Here is a 23,247-nt window from a genome sequence, read left to right on the forward strand (position 1 = left end):
ATGGAACAGAGTTTTGTGAGTTTAAGATATGCAGGGCACAGGAAACTGAGGCTGGGTATAAGAGATATAGAGGTGGGTAGAAGAGCTAGAAGTGAGTGACAGAGAAAGGTGTGAATGAATAAAATAAAAGTGGGAAAACTGGTGATAAGAGCAAACCTTAAGAGAAGGGAAAACAAATCAAAGAGGTAGAGGTACAAGTTAAACCAGAAGACAGAGGAGAGAGACCATCAGAGGTCAGAGAGTGACAGAACATAGCATAAAAGTGTTAGAGTGAGGGTAATATATTTGAAGATAAACAGAAATTAACAGATGTAACAGTGTGCAGACACAGAGGTAAAAGACACAGCCTGGAAGCAAGAGAAGATAGGGAAATCAAACTAGTACATTTTAACATAGGTATGATAAAAGAAGATATGGAGGTAAGACCAGGGCTAAAATGTAAGGTGATGAGAAGATTGCAGTGATGGTGAGAGATGTACTGAGGTAGAGATGTTGGTGAGAAAATGAGTAGAATAGAAAGTGAATGAACAAGAGATTGATTGGCAAAATTGTGAGATAGATATGAGGGCGACACAGCATGGGATTGATATAAATGAATAGTAGTGATAAAACCTCTTACAAAGTGCATTAATCAAATCAAAATCAAATCAGGAGTTTGTTAAGCATGACTACCCACCCAGAAGGGTCTCAAGGCGCTGGGGGGCGTGGGGGGTTACAGGTTCCAGTCCATCAAGGAGGGGGTCTGTCGAAGACCAGGTTCTGAGGTTTCTTGCGAAGATGGGGAGCGATGTTATCTGTTTGAGGTGGAGCGGAAGGTCGTTCCAGGCTCTGTCCGCGCAGAAGGAGAAGGAGCGGCCTCCTGATCTGGTCTTTCTGTTGCAGGGGACCAAAGCGTAGGAGAGTTGGGCTGATCGTAGGGTCCTTTGGTGTGCGTGAAATTTGAGTTGGCTGTTCAGGTATGCTGGTCTGGTGTCGTGGAGGGCCTTGTGAGCGTGGGTTAGCATCGTGAAGTTGACTCTAGTTTCGATGGGGAGCCAGTGAAGTGTGCACAGGTGCTGGAAGATGTGGCAGTGTCTTGGCAGGTTGAAGACCAGTCTTGCGGTGGCATTTTGGACGTTCTGTAGCTTGCAGGTGAGGTTTTTGTTTATTCCGGCATAGAATGCGTTGCCGTAATCGAGCCTGCTCATGACCAGGGTGTGAGTGACAGTCTTTCTGTGTTTGATAGGGATCAATTTGAAGGTCTTATGTAGTAGGCGGAGGGTGTGGAAACAGGAGGACGAGACGGAGTTGATCCGGCGGTCGATTTGGAGCTCAGAGTCCAGGATGATTCCAAGGTCACGTGCGTGGTCTGTGGGGCTGGGCGGGCTTCCGAGGGCGGAGGGCCACCAGGTGTCATTCCAGGCATCGGGGTTTGGGCCCATGATGAGTACTTCCGTTTTGTTGGTCTTTAGTTGTAGGCAGCTGTTTTCTCGAAAGTTGTGTCTGGTGGTGTAGGGTTCGTTGGATAGGGAGAGGATGAGTTGGGTGTCGTCTGCGTATGACACAATGTTGAGTCCGTAGGGACTGACGATGGGGGCGAGCAGAACGTAGGGCTGAGGGAGGACCCTGGGGGACACCGCAGGTCGTGGGTGTAGGATCCGAGAGGAAAGGGGGGAGTCAGACCCACTGCGTTCTGCCAGAGAAAGGAGCAGATCAAGTTGAGGGCCTTGTCTTGGATCGCTTTGTTCACCCTAATTTGGCAGGGTATGCCCAGACGTGGGTCCCTTGCTCACTTTGCCACTTTTCCACTGGATTCAAGATAGCTTGGCTGATGAGGGTTATGAACCCGAAACCGGTCTCAGGATGCATGCTTCCGGTCCAGGGAAGACATGGCTTGGCAGTTCTGGTTGGACTGTTCCCATGAGGCACAGTGTCAGACTGATTTGCATATGGCCATGTCTGAACTGGGGTGGTGGAGTGAGCTAAAGAATGATGATGGATTAAACCCATATCAGTTGACTGGGGGTGAGTGTTTGATTTGCTCAAACGCTCCGTCCATCATCCCCTTTGGTATCGCTTTGTTCGCCCTATGTTGGCAGGGTATGCCCAGACGTGGGTCCCTTGCTCACTTTGCCACTGGATTCAAGATAGCCTGGCTGATGAGGGTAATGAACCCGAATCCGGTCTCAGGATGCTTGTTTCCGGTCCAGGGAAGACATGGCTTGGTAGTTTGGGCTGGACTGTTCCCTTGAGGCTCAGGGTCAGACTGATTTGCATATGGCCATGTCTGAACTGGGGTGGGCGAGTGATCTAAAGAATGATGATGGATTAAACCCAGATCAGTTGACTGGGGGTGAGTGTTTGATTTGCTCAAACGCTCCGTCCATCATCCCCTTTGGTATCGTTTTGTCTTGGATCCCTGCATCGTGGAATCTGCGTATTAGGGTGTAGTGAGAGACTGTGTTGAATGCCGCTGAGAAGTCAAGGAGAATGAGGGCTGCTGTTTCTCCTTTGTCCAGTAAGGTACGGATGTCATCTGTTGTGGTGAGGAGGGCGGTTTCGGTACTGTGTTTTTTTTCTGGAGCCGGATTGGGAGGAGTCAAGGATGTTGTGCTCTTCGATGAATGTGGCGAGTTGGCTGTTGATGGCTTTCTCGATGTCTTTCGCTGGGAATAGGAGCAAGGAGATGGGTTTGTGGTTTTTGAGGTCGGTGGGGTCCGCCGAGGGTTTCTTCAGGAGGGGGTTGATCTTAGCATGTTTCCAGTCGTCAGTGAACAAGGCGGTTGCCAGGGAGCGGTTGATGGTGTGGCAGATCATGGGTGTGATGGATTCAGCGGCTCCGTTGAAAATGTGGTGGGGGCAGGGGTCCGTGGGGGCCCTGGAGTGGATTGACTTTATAGTCTTCCATGTGTTGATCGCTGGCTTTAGGGTGTCGGGGTGTTTGGTGAGGGTTCAGTGTGTTGCTTGTCTTCGTCGAAGTTGTCATAGATGCTCTTGATTTTGGGGTGAAAAAAGGTGCTGAGTTTTGTCGCAGAAGTCTTCTGAGTGAGGGATGTCGGTGGACTCGCTGGTGGGTTGGGCGAACTTCTTGATGATGTTGAGGAGTTCTTTTCAGCTGTGTGCATGAGTGGAGATTCTTTCTTCAATTGCTTTATTCCTCGTTTTTCTGATGAGGTGGTGGTGGGCGTTGGTGGCAGCTCTGAAGCTGTAGTGGGCTTCTGTGGATTTGGTGTTCCTCCAGGCCTTTTCAAGGTGGCGGCAAGTGCATCAGGACCCTTGAAGTTCAGTGGTGAACCATCTAGCTTTCTTGGCGTGTGTGTTGTTGTTTTTCTTGAGGGGGACTATGGTGTTGGTGCTGTCGGAGATGCATCTGTGCATTAGTGCAGTGAAAATACATTTTGCACAGAGGAAGCACTATTGATCATTGGGATGTTTTAGGTGTGTATAGCTGTATCTGTATCTGTTCCAGGGACAGTCAACACTTCACCTGGGATTTCTCCTCTTTGTAGGTGTATATATGTTATAAGTTCTTATAAAGCTCGTGGCTGCCCCAGCACCGGGGCATCCCAGTGCTAAAACTGACAGGAGCATGCAGGGAAAAATTTCACCTAAAGGTTAGAGAAAAGTCACGTTTTGAGCATTTTTCTGAAAGCCCAGTGGTCTTGCGTGCCCTGAGCAGCTAGAGGAATAGAATTTCATAGGACTGGTGCCATAGCCCTGAAAGAGCGCCCACCTGCTCTTACCCTGCGCACCCGGGGGACACAGGCCAGATGCAGGTCCGCGAAGCACAGGGCTCGAGCCAGAAAAAACGGTGAGCACAACCTGTTCAAAATTTGACCTTGGCCATGCAAGATCTTGTGTGTTGTACAGAGAGTCATAAAATAGACTCTCTGTTCTATCTGCAGCCAGTGAAGCAGGCTCAGAAGGTCTGAGGCATGGTAGTACTTAGGTAGTGCAAAAAGCATACAGGCAGCCACGTTCTGCGCCTGTAGTAAAATATTGCATGCTGCCCAGAATACTGAGCTTACACTCAATGTTGTCCAGTAGAAGCAATAAACAAAGCACAGTTGAACTTTGACAGCTTCTGCCACAATCTTAGAAAAAAACAACAAAGTTAAACTTCTGTGTGGTGTAAATAACGTAGTTGAAACTCTAATCTTCTGTGGTGTCCACAGCTAAAAGCCATTCTAATGTACTCTTCCGACATTGCACCAAGCCATGTTAAGTACAATACATTCATTGGGGAAAAGTGGAAGACCTTATGTGGAATATTGGGGTGAAAAGCAGATTCATGCTGTTATATGTGACAGAATGGATACGGAGGCTGCTGGTTCCTGTAAAATGTGTAACACAGGAGTAATGTATAAATGTTGCTAGCCATGATATTCCAGCAGCACCTCCAACAAAGTGGACATCTATGTTTCAACTGGGGAACACCTTAAGTTGCTAGGCTTTTGGGACATTGAAAAATATGATAATACCAACATCCCAGGATATTTGACCAACCCTCTAGATTATTCATGCAAGTCAGACGTATATTGGAAGTACTCTGACATTGGATGCCAATACCTTATGTCATTCTGTTTTCGAGCAACTAGATTTGGTGCTAATACAGTATAGATGAACAACATCTGCCTCAAACTTGACACTGACAAAGCAGAGGTACTCATCTTCGGAAAAGGAAAGGACACACTCTGGAACAACGTATGGTGGCCACCAAAGTTGAGCCCAAACCCACCCAACATGCCTACAAAATCAGCTTCCTCCTCAGCTATCCAGCGTGTGCAGGGGACTGTTGTTCTGTTTTACCAGTGGATATCCACACAGATGGGAGAAGGGTGGCTCTCCCTACCCTTATGCACCACAATCCTCATTCAGTGCCAGAGTATACTTACCTGCGTATTGCCCAGGAGCGCCAATACCCTATAGATCCACCTACCAAACAGTTTCATTATCCACAAAGAAGCAGGTAAGCGCTGTCTCCTCCGCTTGCTTCCTCACCTTCCAAATGCTAAGGAAGGTCATCAGATGGCTACCACCTAACACCAGGCAAACAGTCAAGCAAGCTATCATCACCAGCAAACAAGACTATGGCAACTCACTCTACCTAGGAATAACAGCGTAACTCATGATGTGACTTCAGACTATCCAAAACACAGCAGCCAGACTCACCCTGGACCCCGCCAGATGGACCCAGTTCACCCCAAACCTCAGGTCACTCCACTGTCTACCAGTGGCAATGAGATGCCAGTTCAAGATGCTCACCCATGCTTACATTAAAAATTTCTAAGACTGCATGTCCTAGACGAAGCCTGCACTACCTAAATGACACTCACATGAGTGTGTTTTAAAATCGTTAACAAAATGTCATCAAGCAAACCAACTCAACATTGCATAATAAACCAATGAGCATAAGCGTGAAAATAAATTCTCAATCCAACGTATTTTGTTGCTTCTTTTATTCAAAAGCGTGATTCAATGATGAATGTTGAACTTCACATTGCATTTGCATGTAGTAGACAAGCTCGAGATTTGGTGTTTCCAATGCATTTCGGGTGTATGCTTACATGGCATTATGCAACATAGAACCGGCGTACCTCAGCAATCAAATGTATTTCCACCAACCTACCAGGAAACTCCATTCAAAATCCCTCTCCCTAGTAGCCACTAGACGCATCCTCCAGACGAACACCATCCCACCAAGTGGCTAAGACCTGGAACAAACCTCCCCCTACAACCTCTCACACTTGCCATTGCTCTAGCAGTTCAGGAAGGATCTCAAGACCTGGATGTTCAACCAATAGGAGAACATTCAACATGCGCTCCCAGCACCTCAAGACCCTCATGGTGATGAAGCAGTGCTCTACAAATCCTAATTGGTTGATTGATTTGATATCATAAATCTGATTGTATTTGATTTTCTGATATAGGTATTAGCAAGATAAACAAAAAGTTTCAGCCATTGCTTCTATTGTGGTACAAATATATGTCTTTTGTGCATCCAGTAATTTACACTGGCACATACATGATCTGGAACTGTAACAAAGGAAATAATGGTTCTGGGTACTAAAGCAGACTCTGAAGTAGTGGACTAAACTGGTGGTTATGGGTACTAAGGCAGACTCTGAAGTAGTGGACTAAACTGGAAGTGCCATTTCAGAACTGTTTGTAAAATCTTGAGATTACGCACTGATTTTTTTGAAAAACTGTGTTGCAAGAAAAAACTGTTAGCTCAATTTTTGTCCAAATTTTCTTGACAGTGGTTGCCCAGTAAAGATTCTTAACGGCTCAATTGATCTTAGTTTCTGTGAGGTACTACACCCTTTTTATGGACAGCAGTAACTCGGAGATCTGTTGTTCATTGGATGCTAACTGTGCTGGTGGAACTCCTTCTAACATCATGAGGTTACTGGCTGCATTAGGTTACTGTCACATAATGGAATATGAGTGATTTGGTATGGGGTCCTCGAAATACTTTAAAGAGGGAGAACAAACTTCTGTTACTCTGCTGCTCACAAACTTTCTTTCTCTATCAATTACAAACTACAGACCTAGTTATTCAACTCTTACACCAGACAAATATGGATTGGAGCAGAAAAGACTTTGAAAAGCCAAAGATGAAGAGTGCGGCCAACAGAGCCTTCTTCCCTTGTTTTATCTGCCCAAGTCAAACCCTGAGGTGATTCATGGCAGCTGAGACAGAACTACATTCAGGCGGAAATGCAGGGATTTAGTAGCTAATTTTTAAAGTCAAAACTATTAATTCTGAATGAAATAAGTGGAAATCAAATATGTAAAAAAGCAACATCAGAATCCCCTACATTTTCAGGATAGCCAATGCCAGTATTTCTAAGACAAGCACATGACTTACGGTCAGAGGGCAAATCAAGGAACCTCCCGCACCAAGAACAGTACTGAGAAGCTCTACTCCAACCTGTAACATAAACAAAGAAAAGAAAACGTTACAGGAATCCATCCTCTAAGGCAAAGCTTCATACATCAAAAAGATAATACCTTCACCTTTTTATATCTGTACATTTATTTTAGTACACATGAAAATTGGATTCCATAAGACCTCTTAGGAGAAGTGCTTGTTGCACATAATACTTCCATGCAAAGGAGCATCATTTCAAATTGAACAATTAAATATACATTTTTGATATTACCTCCTGGCGTCTAATAGGCCAGTACAGATACAAGTCAAGTGGCCTAACGATTCAGGACAATTGCACATGAGCAACACTTTTGCTCTTGCTTATCAAACTAGGGCCCAGATGTGCGACCATTTTTTGTGGCCACAAACCGGTAATCGCCCATTTGCGACCGCAAAGTCGGTCTGCCCTATGTACATACCCTATTTTGCGAGTCAGTAACATATGATCGATTCACAAAATTGGGTTTGCGACTCGCTGTTAGGAAGAGCAGTGACAAGGGTGACCCTTCCTAATAGCGAGTTGCATGTAAGATGTAAGATTGTTTATCACCAGTTTTAAATGGGTGGTAAGCCACTCAAAAATGGGACTGGCACTGGAAGTATATTTATAGAGCATTTCTTTAAATGCATCTCTTTTTTCTTTCTTTTTTTTTAAACTACTATATTTAAGAAAGCAGTAACAGACATGGTGATTTGCTGACCCCAGCAAGCCACCATCCCTGGGAGTGCTAGCCATTCCCAATGGGGTCGCAAATTGCACCTGCCTCATGAATATTAATTAGACAGGCAGTTTGCGACCCCATTAGGAATCACAAACAGTGTCTAAGTTTGAGACTCTCAAATAGGGTCGTAAATCTGGCCCCAAGTGTTGGAAAGTATAAAAGTCGAAAAGGAAGAAAATCCTAAATCACAATAGTACCTAAAATTGGCACCATACTTTGATGACTCGCACTAGAATATGTTTCAGTCAAATAACAACAATTCTTAATTTCTCTGCATTTCTGTAAGTACACTACAAATGAGACTTGTTTAATTATTTTTTTCAAATTGATTTGAACGTTTGTTTTTGATAGACTTCTTAAAAAATCCGGTGTGCCAAGATTATAGTTTACAAATAAAGTAGTAAAGTATTGTTTAAAGTTGAAACAAGTTAACTCATCACCCCTTCACATGATTGTGCTCCAAGCTTAACCTTGAACATGTGGACTCTGCTCTCTCACAGGACTGCATTACTTGCAAGTACATTTTGTGGCGTAAAATAGACTGCCCCATACAGGATACAAAATGTGACCTTAGCCATGAAGGCTGTGATAGTTTCTGCCACGTTTCTACTTCCTTATTTGGTAGAACAAACATTGGTTCAGGTAATTGGTTGTGCCTTTCAATTGTGTTATCCTACCTTTTTTCTTTGCTGGTGCTTTTTGCCAATTCTGTTGTGCATCCACAAAAAGAATAAAACATGTCTGCTTGCGGGACCGCATTGGATGTCTGTATCATGATGCATCATGATTTATTTTCATTTTTGGAACATTTAGTTTACTGTTCCAAGGCAAGAAAGTAAAAAAGGACAGACAGGGCGGGTAGCAACATGTTAGCTGGAGGGGGAGGGAGCAACACGGAAAGTGAGGTGATGGGTATTTGAGGGAAAAGCAGCACACAACAGAGATAGCAAGAAAACAGATGCACTACCATGGAGTGGTGACAGAACTAGAAATAAGAAGTTCCCTAAGTATGAGCAGGGGTAAAATGCAAGACATCCAGTCAAAAGGATGATAAAAAGCTGTGCTCCATGAGATGTATAAACACAAGAAGAGATCAGAAAGCCGTCAAATGAGAAGCAAGCAAATGAGGTTGAGAAGAAAGCCAACCAATGGCTGAGCCACATGTGCTATAGGTTCTGCCATTGTCCACCATAGGTTTCCGACAACAGATTCCTAAAAGCTGCCTATAGGTGAGAACTAGAGGCTGGAATTCTTAATACATTTTACAGTCTTGACTGCAAGGCCCTGCAGACGGAACAGCGTGTTGAGCAGCTAGAGTGGACTAAGGGACGCTTTATGTAATTGAAAGAGGAGGTACTGTGAAATATACTCACTATGAAATGTACTGTATAGGTATTTTCCTCCTTACATTTTACGTATTTACAACTTGAGGCGTAGGGGGAAAAAGATTATGTGTATGCTAATGTGCCAAAGCTAGGATTAAAACCAGTGTTTAAGTAAATTCACCAGATCCCATATTTTTCTGTTGCCTAAAAATCATATTTCATTAAAGCAGCCACAATTAATCACTCCCAATATCAGCTACACTTTCTATGGAACAAATAGGTGCTTGAAAGTAAACTGTAACAGTTGTGTTGCACCATCCTAAGATGAAGTGTGCTGTGCTTAGGGAAGGCAGAGCGGTGATGTTAGAAATGGGATTTCTGGTTGGCTAAGGCTTGCGCCAAAGCCAGGCAGAAACCCCCACTCTAGTCAGGACAAGGGAGTTACACGCCAAAGATAACCCCTGGTAACCCCCTTGGTAGCTTGGCATGAGATATCAGGCTTATCCCGGTGGCCATGTGTAAAGCATTTGCGCACGCACACAGCAACAACATCTCAGGCACACTACAAAAGGAACTCCACACAAGGTTATATAAGAAATAGCCTTTGTATTGCCATAAACACATTAGAAACATAATCACCCACTTACATTGTGCCAACCGGCACTAGGAAATATTTACAGGTGATTATATACAAGACGGGGCCCATTGGGCCACGGTCAGAACCATCAGATCGGGTAAGTAAATCTAAAACACAACCAGTAAATACTGGTACCATAATGACCTAAGCAGTATCACATTAGACATGAACCCACACTAGGCCCAAACCTCATCAGCATAAACACCTTACGCAATGGGCCTCACCAGCATAAACACATTATGCACTAACCCCATAAGCATAAACACATTACGCAAATAGGCACTCCCCGAAACATCATAACATGACATTAGGCATAAACACATTAGGCCCAAACCTCATTAGCATAAACCCAGTACGTATTAGGTATCCCCAGCATAAACAAATTACCATAGATATCATGGGCCTAAATCATTCTTTTGGCAACACTCCTCGTAATAGACATATTACGCAATTTGGTAGAGCCTGGCGCTCTTTCAACGTCACCAAACTGCCCCCAGGCCAACTGGCCTTCTCAAAGGGCTTGAATGCCCTATGTCCCAATGTCAGGGCCGGCTGCTCATTCAGCAGAAGAAAGTGCGCACAGGCACTGGCCTAAACGTTGCAGCTGTCCACTAGTTGCTGGGCAGCTGTGGAAAACTGTAGGCAGGGGCACTCCTCTGCCCTGAGTCCCCTACTAGTACTCTCTCCTAACCAACATGCCCACCGTTGCAGCTGCCCACTGTCCAGCGGGGCAGCTGTTGCATAACTGGCCAACACAGGGAGAAGCATGGGCCCTTCTAGGCCCACTATAAACAATTATGCCAGTAACGTTGGAGCAGCCCACTGTCCTTGCGGGACTGCTCAGTCTCTGTGCCCCAACAACAAAGAGCCATCCTTCATCGGCTCTCTGGGTCAGGAATGCCCCCCACTCACCGGGTCTGCTGGACTCCTCCTGTGTCCTCCCTCCAGCCATCTCCACTCCCTGGGATCTTCCTTGCTGGCGGGACTGGCACCACTTCTCCCGGTCTCAGGCGGCATTCACAGGAGAGCCCCCGCTCCTTGGGAGGTCTCGCTCTCTTTTCCTGGACTCCACTCTTCGCATTGCCCGGTCACACTGCTGCATGTGGGGCTCCCTTTACACAACAGGAGCCCCGCCTGGATTATGGCACGGTCGCTTCTCCTCTCTACTCGGGCCGCATGATCCACTGGGCAGCGGGTGGGTCTCTCTCACTCATGAGAGCCTCGCTGGGGGATCCGGCTGCACTTCTCTTGCAGCGCGGGGCTTCCCTTCACTCCTGGGAGCCCCGCGCTGCATTGGCATCCCCGGCCACCTTTACTCTTCACTCGGGCCCCCTCCTGGGACCCGGGACTTCTCTTTGGTGCTTCGGGTGGTGGGGTGGGCTCCCATTCTCCCCTCGCACCAACACAGCCACAACGCCCGGTCCTGCCGCCGCCCCGCCGACGTCGCTCAAGGATTGCCTGACTTCCGGGTCGCATTTGGCAGCGGACCGGCGGTTTCCCCTCGGTGACTTTTCCTCCGCAATATGGGGTAGACTCCCGTTTTCACATAAAGATATTAGTGGGGTGGGCACCCACCGTGATGGAAGATAGGCGGGGTGGGCACCCGCAAAATACCTCACAATGCAGGGTGGACTCCTGCCTCACTACTGCAGCACGGGGGAATCCCTACGCTGGGGATTCCCTCTCTTGCTCTCTCTGAAGCGGTGCACTGCAAGGCCCACATGTTATTCTCCCCTGATCAGTTAAGATATAGTGCTCACGAGGTGCTAGGAGCCACAGCTCTTTGGCAAAGTGCCTGTAGTAAAAAGCATAAGTCCAGCAAGATGTCCTTAAAGATGAAAAGAGCAATGCAGGGCCCAGGGAGGCAAGTCCTCATGGTAGCCCCCCCTGGGTCCCAGCAGCAGAATGCCCTGGCAGGAACAGCACTCCAGAACTGAACAATTTAATGGGGCCACAGCCTCTATATTTATACTTAATTTCCCTTTGTGTCACAGCACAGGGTTTAGGGATACCAGTTAGTACTGGTATAGGGGAGCTTTGGAGCACTTTGTTTTGCTCAGCTCCTCTCTCCTTTGTCAGGTGGGGCTCGGTGATTAGACGCACCACAGGGGGCGGAGCCTGCATTGTGGAGGGAAGGCACAGTCCTATTCAGGTCCCTGGTGCAACTCCTCCCTCCCATCTGCATGCAGATCTCTCTATTCACCACTGGGCTGACTCACCCTGGCTCCTGGAATTCCCCACACCATCCAGCACCTCTCAATCACAAGCCAGACATGCACTCCACATCAGGCAGCACACAGAAATGCCAACTTCTAAAATTGGCAGTTCTCCACCAGTCACCCTAAATCTGCGCACACTATTGCGCAGCATTTATTCTCACGTGTTCGCACATACTAAACCCAACCCTGCACTCCTCTCATACCAGGAATTACCATGGACACACATATCCCCCATGCATTCCTATGGGAGGGCAGGCCCATCTCACCACACATACACAGAGAGCGCACGCACTTTACACTGGACCACAGTGCTGAAGTGCTCAGAGGCCTAAAATCACCACCACCAGGTTACAGAAAAAGGCTAGCAGAATGCAAAAAAGTTTCGGGGTGAACCTGCCAAAAGGGCCAAGTCCAAAAGGTGAGTACTATGTCTAGCTGCAGGATGTCTCAACAACTTAATACTCTGAATGCTCACCACTTACTATGAAGAGTGTTAGGAGTTAAGAGTTCAAATCTGCCAAGCATCCCTCCGATGTTGCAAAAACCAATTGCTATGTAGTATGTGCTACTATCATGTTTTTATAGTGCTCAGAAATATGCAAAGTGCATTATAAAAAACAAGTTATAAGTGTGCATTGACAGAGGATCCCTGTCTCTATAATGGGTTACAGACATGGCAGGTCTCAGTGTGGTTCATTTGTTTTCTGAAACAAAATTGTCTCATCTTTCATATCTGTACAATATGGACCAAAATAATGTGTCACAAACATAATTGACTGAATAGATGAGTGCTGAACCATTTTGAGAAATTTGCTTGGAAACTCATTGATCCTGTTTAGAGGCGTAGGGGGTCACATCTCTGGTTCTTTACACCATTGCATAGCTCATAATTACTCCTATCACTTCATGTTGACGAGTGCCGGACTAGCGTGCCTTGACCCTTCAGTGTGTGGTTTGACTTAAACATAAAGGTACAGCATACTTTTCCCCCACATTCTCACACTCCAAATCCCTCTCTTCCCAGAAAACATAAGTTATACTGAACAGAAGCTCATTGATATTTACCCTGCTCTCCACTTTCAATTCACAGCTAAGATGTTTTGAATAGTCTATAAGACCCCTGATCAAAAAATAAACAAGTGAAGATTTCTTCTCTTAGTGTCAAAAGAGTGGGAAGCACTATTTGACCTGGGAAGAGTTTTGCTACATCAAATGATTTTAGAGTCATAAGGTCTTGATGGATTCTAATAATTGCCTTTGCTTATCCTTTCCTTGTGGAGTGGGAGTAAAAGGATGTGCTGGTCTAGACAAGTGCCTTATAGGTAAAGAGGTATATTTGCTTGAGGTATGAGTGTGTATTTATCCAAGAGAACCCCAGCACACACATTGCCAAATCCAACTCACAGCTCCCAGACCCAACCAGCAACTGGACAATGCATTTATCAGTGGGGAAGAAAACAAGAGAGGAAAGATCAATTAAGAAACCGAAATAAATAGAGATAAGAGGAAGAGAGGCACAATGGAGAAGTAAAAGCAGAATAATTGATTTGGGAGAAAGAAATGGGAAAACATTTAGAGGAAGGCTAAACAAAGAGCAAAAGGTGCACTGAGACAGGGGTTTCGGACATTAACTTTGTTAGCAGCTTCTGATTATCTTGGACAACTTGGTGGGATCCTTGTGACATATAGAAGAGTCATTTTGGTCCCACTGACACCACGGTTACACATGCACCTAGAGTCCCTTTACTTTAGCTCTCTGCTCCCCTAAGGACCTGGTTCTTGTTCCACTTCAACAGCACCCTCTGGTACCTGGGTTCTGTGCCACAGACTTTAGCACCTGTCTGTTTTTTTCTAGCAAAGGAAAGTGCAGAGTGTGTTATGTGGTGGGTGTCTTTGCATGTGTTCTATTATCTCATCGGCCTGAGTTCTATGCTAAAGTTTCTTGTATAGATGGTAAGGTGGGAGGAATTCTATTTTGGTCAGTTGATGCTGGCACCTTGGAGAGGGCTGACACCATGTTGTGTCACCGATAAAGCTAATTGGAAAACCTACCCTAGTGTGCAGTGGCATCTTTTCATCATAACATTTTGGCAATGAGGATGGGATGTGGAGAAAGGTGGTAGACATAACCTGGGTGGTCCTGCAGATGTTACTGCGGGAGGCAATGGTATGGTGCTGATTGGACTGACACCGGATTGGATTTGAAGTGCCGAGTGGACCGTCGTCAGTTTACGTTTGAAGTTGGATGAATATTTGGGAAGTATTCAACGCAAGCCCAGGTACTGTGGTTTTTTAAATACCAACAGGAAGGTTAATTTTCAAACTCACGGATGGGGTGAATGCTTGAATGCAGCCGTGAGAGCACAGGCCTGGAACTTGCTGCTGTAATATAGAGTGTGTTGCCTACATTCTCTGCATCACTCAAGGAATGCAATCTGAGTCCCTGATTTAGCGCGTCGCTGCAACACACCTTACGCTGCACAAGACCGTATTTTGCCATCTAACAATGTAGTGAATCAGTCACAGTGGCATAAGATGTGCATTCCCGGAAGTAGTGGGCCATGGCAGTGTTGTGCATACATCGTTTGCAGTGATTTGCACACCATTTCAACATCATTTGAAGGTCACAGAAATCCCCAAGATTTGTTTCAGCTGGCATGGCTGCTCACAGTAACATTATAACTCCACTATTTCTGTAAATCAAACGGGGTTGCCACCAATACCTTGGAGGATTGGGTGGAAATGATGGAGAATTTTATAATAGCATTGGCTGGACATGACTTTTTGCCAGCAAGGAAGAAGGCATTATATATAAGTGCACAAGGTAAAAAGGAGCAAAGGATTTGTAAATATTTGCCAATAGCTGTGGGACCCTATGGCCAACCCATTGCTAATGTGTCCATAGAGGCAATTAAACGCCTTCGGGGGCAGGTTAGCAAAGGAACTCAATTTGGTCATGGTACAGTATACGTTTTTTAGTCACCCTTAGGTAGAACATGAATCGATAGATGAATTTGTAGCATGACTCAGAGAGCTTTTGATCAAATGATGCTTTGGCACTATGACAGATGAGTTGATTCTGAACCAGCTCATTGTACAGTGCAAAGACAAGAAAATTCAGGAGAGGTTATGGGCAGCAATGAACCCCTCTCCTAAGGAGGTGATGGATTTGGCAAAGGTTATTGAGGAGCCTTAAATATATCTGAAGGAACTTAACGGAAAAGAGAAAGGGGGTGATATTTCCGTCATTAATGATGGAAGTCATAATGGAGAGGACGAGGAGGATTTTGTTGTGAAAAAGAAAGATGGGAAGGGAACAACAGTGCCCACAGGCAAAGGTAAAATTAAGGAGTGCTCTAGGTTAGTTGTACATATCACATTGCAGATTCAAAGCGGTGTTTTGCTATCAATATAGCATGCAGATGATGATGCAGAGGACACTATGTGTATGTATAAACACATACATATATATATATATATATAAAACAACAAAGACACTAACATATGGAACAAGGAATGTAAATCAAAAGTGGCAGTGGTGCAGGAGGCAAGGAACAGTGATTACAGTGATATAATACTAGTTGTAGTGAAGGCACTGTTGAAGAGTATGTGTGAGAAAGAGGTGAAGCTCATGGTGGATTTGCGATCAATGTAAACCATCATTCCGAGGCACAGTGGAGTAACGTGACATTGTCAGCAAAGGATATCAATCCTGGAGGATATCAAGTGGAACCCACTGATATTTTGGGATACATGGAGGGGAGCATGCACTATGGGATGCAAACAATTTTAGGGTGGATGTATCATTTTGACGTCAGTATAGTAATAAATCCCAGAGCAATCAACCAAATAATGGTTATGGAGGATGTAAACTTGAGTGATGTGCTGGACGGTGCAGAGAAGTTGTTTGGAAACACCCTAGGAGGCTTGAATAAGTATATCCACAAAATTATGTTGAAGGAAAATGATGTGCTAATGCATCAAAAACGTCATAGAGTACCTCTTCCTGTCAGAGGTGTCAAAGAGTTTCTGAGTGACATGCTAAAAGAGAGTATAATTGAATCTGGATAGGTTTGACAATGGTTATCTCCAGTTGTCATTGCCCAAAAATCTGATGGCCATTTGAGATTCTGTGTGGATCTGAGATCCCTCAACCAGGAGATAGTCATGGAGAGATTTCCTCTCCCAAATATTAGCAAGCTGCTGGTATTGGTGAAGGATGGCAAGTATTTTTCAACCATGGATTTGAGAAGTTGCATGAGGATTCTTAAATGTTGATAGCCTTTCTCTCTACAGAAGGGACGCATCAATTCACTCATATGCTGTTCGGTTTAGCGGCGGCTGCGAGTGTATTGCACCGGATGATGATGAAAATATTTGAGGAGGTGAAAAATGTTATCTATTTTCAAGATTATATTCTAGTCATGGATAAAACTGTAGAGCAACATAACTTCACGTTGGTGTTGGTACTGAAGAACTGGGGAGAAATTGGTATGACACTTAATAGAGATAAGAGTAAATCTTTGACCGAAAAATAGATTCACTTGGTTACACTATATACTATGATGGCGTCAAACCTAAATGTTCTTCATTGAATGCAATGGGAAAGGTACCTGCTCCAACAAAAAAATATAATTAATATAATTTTCTGGACTCATAGAGTACTATGCCAAATTTGTTGACAGATTTGCGTATAAGACGGAGTGTTTGAGAAAACGTCTTTGGAAAGTGCAAAGGTTTGTGTGGACGGAGGAATAATATGTGCTTTGACAATATCAAATCAGAGATTTACAATGCTGGAATTTTGTCTCTGTTTAACAACAGTTTTAAGTAATTTTACCTTATTTGTTTAAGCAAATACTCTGGGTGGTGGGGAGGTGTCTCTCAAATAATGGAGGATGTAACATTTCATGTGCTGTTCTGTTTGTATTAACAATTGTAAATGTTGTTTTATACCTGTTTAAAACACACTAAAGTGTTAGCATTACTACAACTTTAAACTTACTTTTAATGTGCTACCATTTTATTACCAATATTGTATGCTGCTGTTTTAGCCTAACTGTTTTAGTAAGTGTTGCCTTATTCTGAAGGTGCACAATGAAGTGAGAGATCCAGAAATTAATGAAGTTAGTTGTTTTATCATTGCTTACTGAAACATCTCAAGGCTTTCTGGTGTTCTTGTCTGCAGAAGTGCCCAACACCTACTCATTAGTGACTATCTGTACTCTCTACTTTACCAGGTGCATTGTGCTTTGTGGTTGAGGGTGGCCTGGAAGTAGTCTTTGGCCACAATTAAGGCTGTTTTGGTGCTGCTGAAGTCAGACTGCATGCCATCTAGAAGTTTTTGAAGTTCAAGGAGGCTGAAGATTTGCTTGTTGGTCGTTTTTACCAAGATGTTGCTTGGCTGGAAAGGGTAGCAGCGAGTTGGGTCAGTAGTTGCTGAATTCACTTTAGCTGCCAGATTGTTTTTTAATTTGGGAGTTGACTTTTGTATGTTTCTAACTCTCCAGGAATGTTGAGGTTTCGATGGAGGAGTTGATGATGGATGTGAGCGCATAGCTCATCATGGTTTCTCCTAGGTTATAGATGTAGTGGGGTCATGGGTCTATGGGGCACCAAGAGTGGACTTACTTCATGATAGATGCAGAATGCCTTGGATTTCATTGTGCTGTATCAGTAGATCAATCCTTGAAAGGGGTCCTAATATACAGGCCTCCTGGTGCAGCTGGAAATTTCTTGAAATCCATCAATGAGGCAATCTCCCCCCTGGTTCTCAGATATAATCACTTCTTGGTTTTGGGAGACCTTAACATCCACTTGGACTTACCCACAAAGCCCGAGGCTATTTCCTTGACCGAGTCCCTTGCCATTTTCAACCTGTCCCCTTATATTTCCCATCCCACATACATTAAGGGACATACCCTTGACCAAATGTTTTCAAATTCTGAGATCGAGGTGCATCCGCCCCTTCCTTTAGTGTGGTCAGAACACCACGTTATCGGTTTCAATGTCTACAGGTTTGCAAGGGGTCACCAGTCCTCAGTCACGAAATGGGTAAATACACAAAGACCTTTCCATCGGATCACTCCATTTGCTTTGAGTGATGCACTGGAAAACCACCCTCCATCACTTTGTGGTGATCCTGAGAGTGATGCTCTCTATCTCGAGACCTGGGTGCAGCACTGCACTCCTGCGCTCGTCCCTATGCCCTCCCACTCCCTCAAGATAGCCAGACTCTCTGCTCTCTGGTTTAATGAGGTGCTGAGGCTGAATAAAACTCCTGCAAATGCCTGGAAAGGTTATGGCGCAAACATTTTCATTTAGAGGATACAATTGAATACAAACAGCCTTGAAGGCCCACCACACTAAAATACGGGATGATAAAAAAAGGTATTTTGCAGCCAAAATTGAGACCTTGTGCAATAAGGGCAAGGACATTTTTTAAATTGTGAAAGCCTTTTCCTCTCCATCTTCTGTCGACATGGCTCTTCTACCTTCCTTGGACTGGCTAACCAACTTGCGTCTTTCTTTCACAATGAGCTCAAGACCATTCTGGACCCCTTCGCCAGGGGGCCCCCAACGGACTCCGCCCATGCCATCATTTTAGCTCCTGTGGCACCCATAGATGGCCAAACACTAGTACAGTTTCTCCCACTCCTACCGGAAGTGTCCTTGAGGATCAAAAAAAGCATGAAATTCAGCTCCCCCTTGGATTTCTGCCCAGCTAATTTGCTGGCCTCTGTGGCCAAGTCTATCAAGCCTTCATTGAATAAAGTCCTTAACTCTTCTCTGACGACTGGCCATGTGCCTGTCATAATGAAAAGCGCTAAAATTCTCCCGCTGCTAAAAAAGCCCTCAGCTGACCCCTCGGTGTCAGCTAATTATAGACCCATTTCACTTTTGCCTTTTTTCTACAAGACCTTGGAGAAATACGTCAACTCAGTGATCTCTGACTGCGCTGAAAAACAATTATCTCCTTCATCAGAGTCAGTTGTGTTTTAGATCCATACATAGTACAGAGACAGCTCTTCTTGAAGTCTCTGAGTGTATCAAGGAGAAGTTCGACCGGGGGGGGGGGAGCCATGCTTATTTTATTGGACCTCTATGCAGCTTTTAATACTGTGCTGCATGATAGACTCCTGAACAGGTCGCAGGACTGTGGTCTTGGCGGCACGGTTCTGAAGTGGTTTGCCTCCTTCCTGGAGGACGAACACCAGGAGGTTTGGACTCCCCCTTTCGCTACTTCCATCCCTACCCTGAAAGTGTGAGTGCCTCAGGGCTCGATATTGAGTTCCACTCTTTTCAACATTTACATGCCTATCCTGGCTCCTCTGGCAGAAGCGTGCAGTGATAAAATTATCTTTTACGCAAATGATACGCAGCTTCTGTTCGCCTGCGAGAAGGGAGCAGACTTCAAAGGTGGAAAGATTAATCTATGACTTTCGAAGGTATTTTCCTGGCTGAGGTCGAACCAGCTTAAATGTAACCCTGAGAAATCTGAGGTAATCTTTTTTGTCTCACCACCCGTGGATGAGTGGAAACTGTGATGGCCATCAGATATGTCAGCTCCACTCTCCGCTGTTAGCACAGTCAAAAATCTAGGCATCATGATGGATAGTGCCCTGTCAATGAGAGCGCAGGTCTTGTCAGTTGCTGGCTCCTGTTTTGGGCTATTACAGATGCTTAGGAATTTCCTTTCTCTCTTGCCTCTTTATCACAGGAAGACTGTTGTCCAGGCTCTGGTTGTCTCCAGACTGGACTTTTTTAACTGCTTGTATCTAGGCCATCCTGAATATCTGCTTAACCGCTTACAGGTGGTCCAGAACATGGCCGCACGGGCGGTTCTCCTGCTCAAACAAAGGATTAATATTTCTCTTCACCTGGAGGCCTTACATTGGCTTCCCGTAAAAGAGAACATTTGTTTTAAGGCCTTGGTTCTCTTCTTTAGGGCAGTGCAGGGAACCGGTATGCAGTACCTCAGAAGGAAAGTTACCCACTGTGTGCCTCCTAGAACCTTGAGGTCCTCCACACTGACTTTGGCTTCTATTCTTAAGATATGCCACGTCCGCACAGGTAGCCGCTCCTTCCAAGTGCAGAGTGCACATGCCTGGACCCTCTTACTTTTGACACTCAGGCAGTTGTCTGATGTTAACATATTTAGGAAAATGCTCACAACTTGGCTTTTTTGGAATTAACCCCTGGTCTCCTGCCCCGTGGGGCAGTAATAGGTCTCATTGAGACTTTGAGCACCAGGATACTCTTTCTGAGTAGCTGTGCACATTATAATTGCTCATTCATTCATTCATTCATTCATTCATTCATTCATTCATTCATTCATTCATTCATTCTTTCTTTCTTTTATAGAGGTTGTGTCTTCATTGGTGAGTGGGCTTCAGTTGGTTAGGTGTTTGTCCTTGTTGGTGGTGGTCCACATCTGGTCAGTGAGGTCATCTGGGTGGGGCTAGGGATCAGCGTCCCTGTATATCTTCTCTTTTTTATTGTGTGAGAAATGGTAGATGTTGTTACAGAGCTAGTGGGAGGGGGTAAGGAGGTTGGTTGAGGCTGCAGGGTTGGAGAATCCTTTAAAGATTGGGAATACTTATTTGCAGTTGTCAGAGCTGGTTTCAATTCTCAATGCCGGGGCCCTTTTATTTGATCCCCTTGGTTGGTAACGGGGAGCCTGAGTGCAGGTATGTAGTTGCTTCTGTTGAAGGATTCCTGGCTAGTTCTCCAATTCCTCTCTATATGCATGCAGTAGTGTTTGGATTTCCTGAGGTCATCTAGCTTGCTTGTTAGTTCTCCTTTGTTTGATGATCTTGATGGGTACAAAGGTATTGGTGCAGTCAGAAATCCATCAATTGAATTTTCTTACGTCATTGTCTGGGTTGTTGGTTGTGACAGGTTGGTTGTATTTGACGATGCTGAGAGCGTCCACTTCTGTTATTTTGTTGAAAATGGAGTCTAGTGTGTCTCCAGTGGTGTGCATTGGGCCCTGGACGAGCTGAAAAGGACAAGGTTTTTGAGGCTTTCAGCAGGGCCAGGGAGGTGGGTGTCTCTGGGGTCATCCAGGTGAAAGTTAAGGTCACTGAGAAGGATGACATCCTTGTAGATGATGGGGAGAGGTGCTATGCAGTCTCTGATGCAGTTGCTAAAATTGGTCCGGAGTCCGGGTGATCGGTACATGAGGCATCCTTTGATAGTGGTTTAACCATCTGTTTGTAGTTTGAAGTGCATGTGTTCCATGAACAGTGTGTTGGTGTCTGCAGAGGTGGTACATTTGATGGTGTCCTTGTGAATGATGGTGAGACTTCTGCCTGGATTGTGCAAGTCTGTCTTGGTGCACAGTGTTCTACCCCATTGGGATGGCTTTGGCGATGTCAGGTGCAGATGCTGGTTTGAGCCAGGTTTCAGTGAGGAAGAGCAGGTTGGATGGGTGAGTCTCAAAGAGGTGCCAGACCTCAATGGCATGTCCGCAAAATGGGTGTGTGCTAAGAATCATGCACTCGACTTTTAATGGTGCGTGTGTGGTGTGTGGCATAGACTGTGTGAGGGTGGCACATGTAGAAGTACTGCAGTAGGTGAATTGAGTACAGGTGAAAGGTCCTACTGTGATCTGTGGTGGGGCACTGTAGCAGTGATTGTGGTTTTGTTTTGGGTCAAGTGAGTGAAGGGTGTCAGGGGTATTGTTGTGGTGGGCATGGTTGAGATGCAAACAGAGGCATGCTTGCTTGCGTTGGTTGCACAGCTACTGCTATTAAGTAGGTCCCTGGAGTGGGAATGAGCACAGGGTGCAGTTGGTGGGTCTGGCTAGGGCAGGAAGAAGATGCTGAAAGAAGACAAAAGACTCAAGAGAGCAGGTACTAGCTGTGGAGGCAAGAAGAAAAAGTGCAGGTGGGTGGAGGGGCTTTAGGGGCAAGAGATATACAAGAGAAAAGGTAAAGTCAAAAACCAGCGCAAGATAAGTAAAAGAGTAGAAGAGGGAGAAGGTGAAAAGCGAACATGTTGCAAAAGAGTTCCAACAGTAAGAGAGAACAAGAGTAGAAGGTGGAAAAGTGGAAAAGTTTAGTAGTTGTCAAAGAGCACAAAAAAGCAAAAATCTCCTAAAAGAACCCATAAAGAGCATAAAAGAGCACAGAAAGACCACGAGAGAGCCCAAAAAGCACACAAATTAGCACAAAAGCACACAGGGAGGGCCAAGGGTGAAAATAGAGAAAAGTCGACAATGACAGAGTGAGCAGGCAGTTTGAGGGGGAGGGCCAAGAGCCCAGAAGAGGCAAGTGAGGGTGAGAGAGGTGAGAAAATGCTGCAGGAAGAGCTGGTTGGGGTCCTCAAGGTACAAAAGCCATATCTGGAAGGGCTTCGACTGGTCGGAGGATCAGTCCTAGGTGAGTAGAAGGGGGGGCTGTGCCTTGTGATGTAGAGCATTTTATTAAAGTTTTAGTTTGAAAAGAATTGTCAGCATTTAACATGCATGGATTAGAAAGACACAGACTGCATTAGCTTTCAACATTCATTCAATAAATCATAGGACCTTTAAAGGCATATTATTATATCGCCCACCGGGTCCTAAAAATGGATTTTTGGAGACAGTAGGCACCTTACTTGAAGAAGGATTATGTCTAGAATCCTACACAGTAATGGGTGATTTTAATTTTTATTTAGAAAGCCATTTGGATTCTGATTCTAATCGGTTGGAGCAAATTATGGGGGCTGGAGGGCTTCAATTGTTGGTGAAGGCCCCTACGCATGAAAAAGGACATACCCTTGATGGCATATATTCGAACAACCATGATCTTGTCTATACTTCAGTCCTTCCCATCTCATGGTCGGACTACTTTGCCATTCAGTTTGAATTGAATGGCTATGGGAGCCAATTAGCTAATACTAAACCAGCCCAGGAGATTGGGACCAGAGCCTGGGGAAAATGGATATTAATACATTCGGAAACTCCCTCAGTAGCTCGATGCGATCCCTCCCATGGGAGTGGAAAATGCCGCAGTGGCCTATAATCAATGGCTAGCCATATCTTGCAATCAACTAGCTCCTAGGAAACAGTGGAATCCTAAACGAGCCTTACTGTCAGCTCCCTGGTATTCGGAAGAACTTAGAGCTAAAAAATTGGATTGTAAATTGTTAGAAAGGGCATGGTGAAAAAATTATGGTGAAGCAGATAAGAAAGAATACAAACACTGCATCACTATTTACAAACAATTGTTACTGGAAGCTAAAAGAAAGTTTTTTTTCAACTCAGATAGCATTGGCCAAGTCCAACTCAAAGGAACTTTTTAGCACTATTAAAAAATTGTCTACGCCAATTGCCCCCAGGAGCCATAGCAATCTATCATTTCGCAAAAAAATTGCTAACTTTTTTAAACATAAAGTTGAAATTATATTTTCCTCCTTCACTGAAGCCAATAAAATGGCACAGTTA

General features: G+C 44.9%; 1 protein-coding gene across 1 annotated transcript in view; it reads right to left on the bottom strand.

The window, feature by feature from the left end:
- The window catches only part of LOC146811155 (uncharacterized), a 183,757-nt gene that overhangs the window by 67,036 nt on the left and 93,474 nt on the right, over positions 1 to 23,247 (bottom strand). Inside the window, exon 7 of the mRNA XM_085618218.1 lies at positions 6,851 to 6,913. Coding sequence (XP_085474344.1) covers positions 6,851 to 6,913 — 63 coding nt within the window. The remainder of the gene's footprint in view (positions 1 to 6,850; positions 6,914 to 23,247) is intronic.

This window comes from Triturus cristatus, chromosome 7, assembly GCF_964204655.1.
Source record: "Triturus cristatus chromosome 7, aTriCri1.1, whole genome shotgun sequence".
Lineage (NCBI taxonomy): Eukaryota > Metazoa > Chordata > Amphibia > Caudata > Salamandridae > Triturus > Triturus cristatus.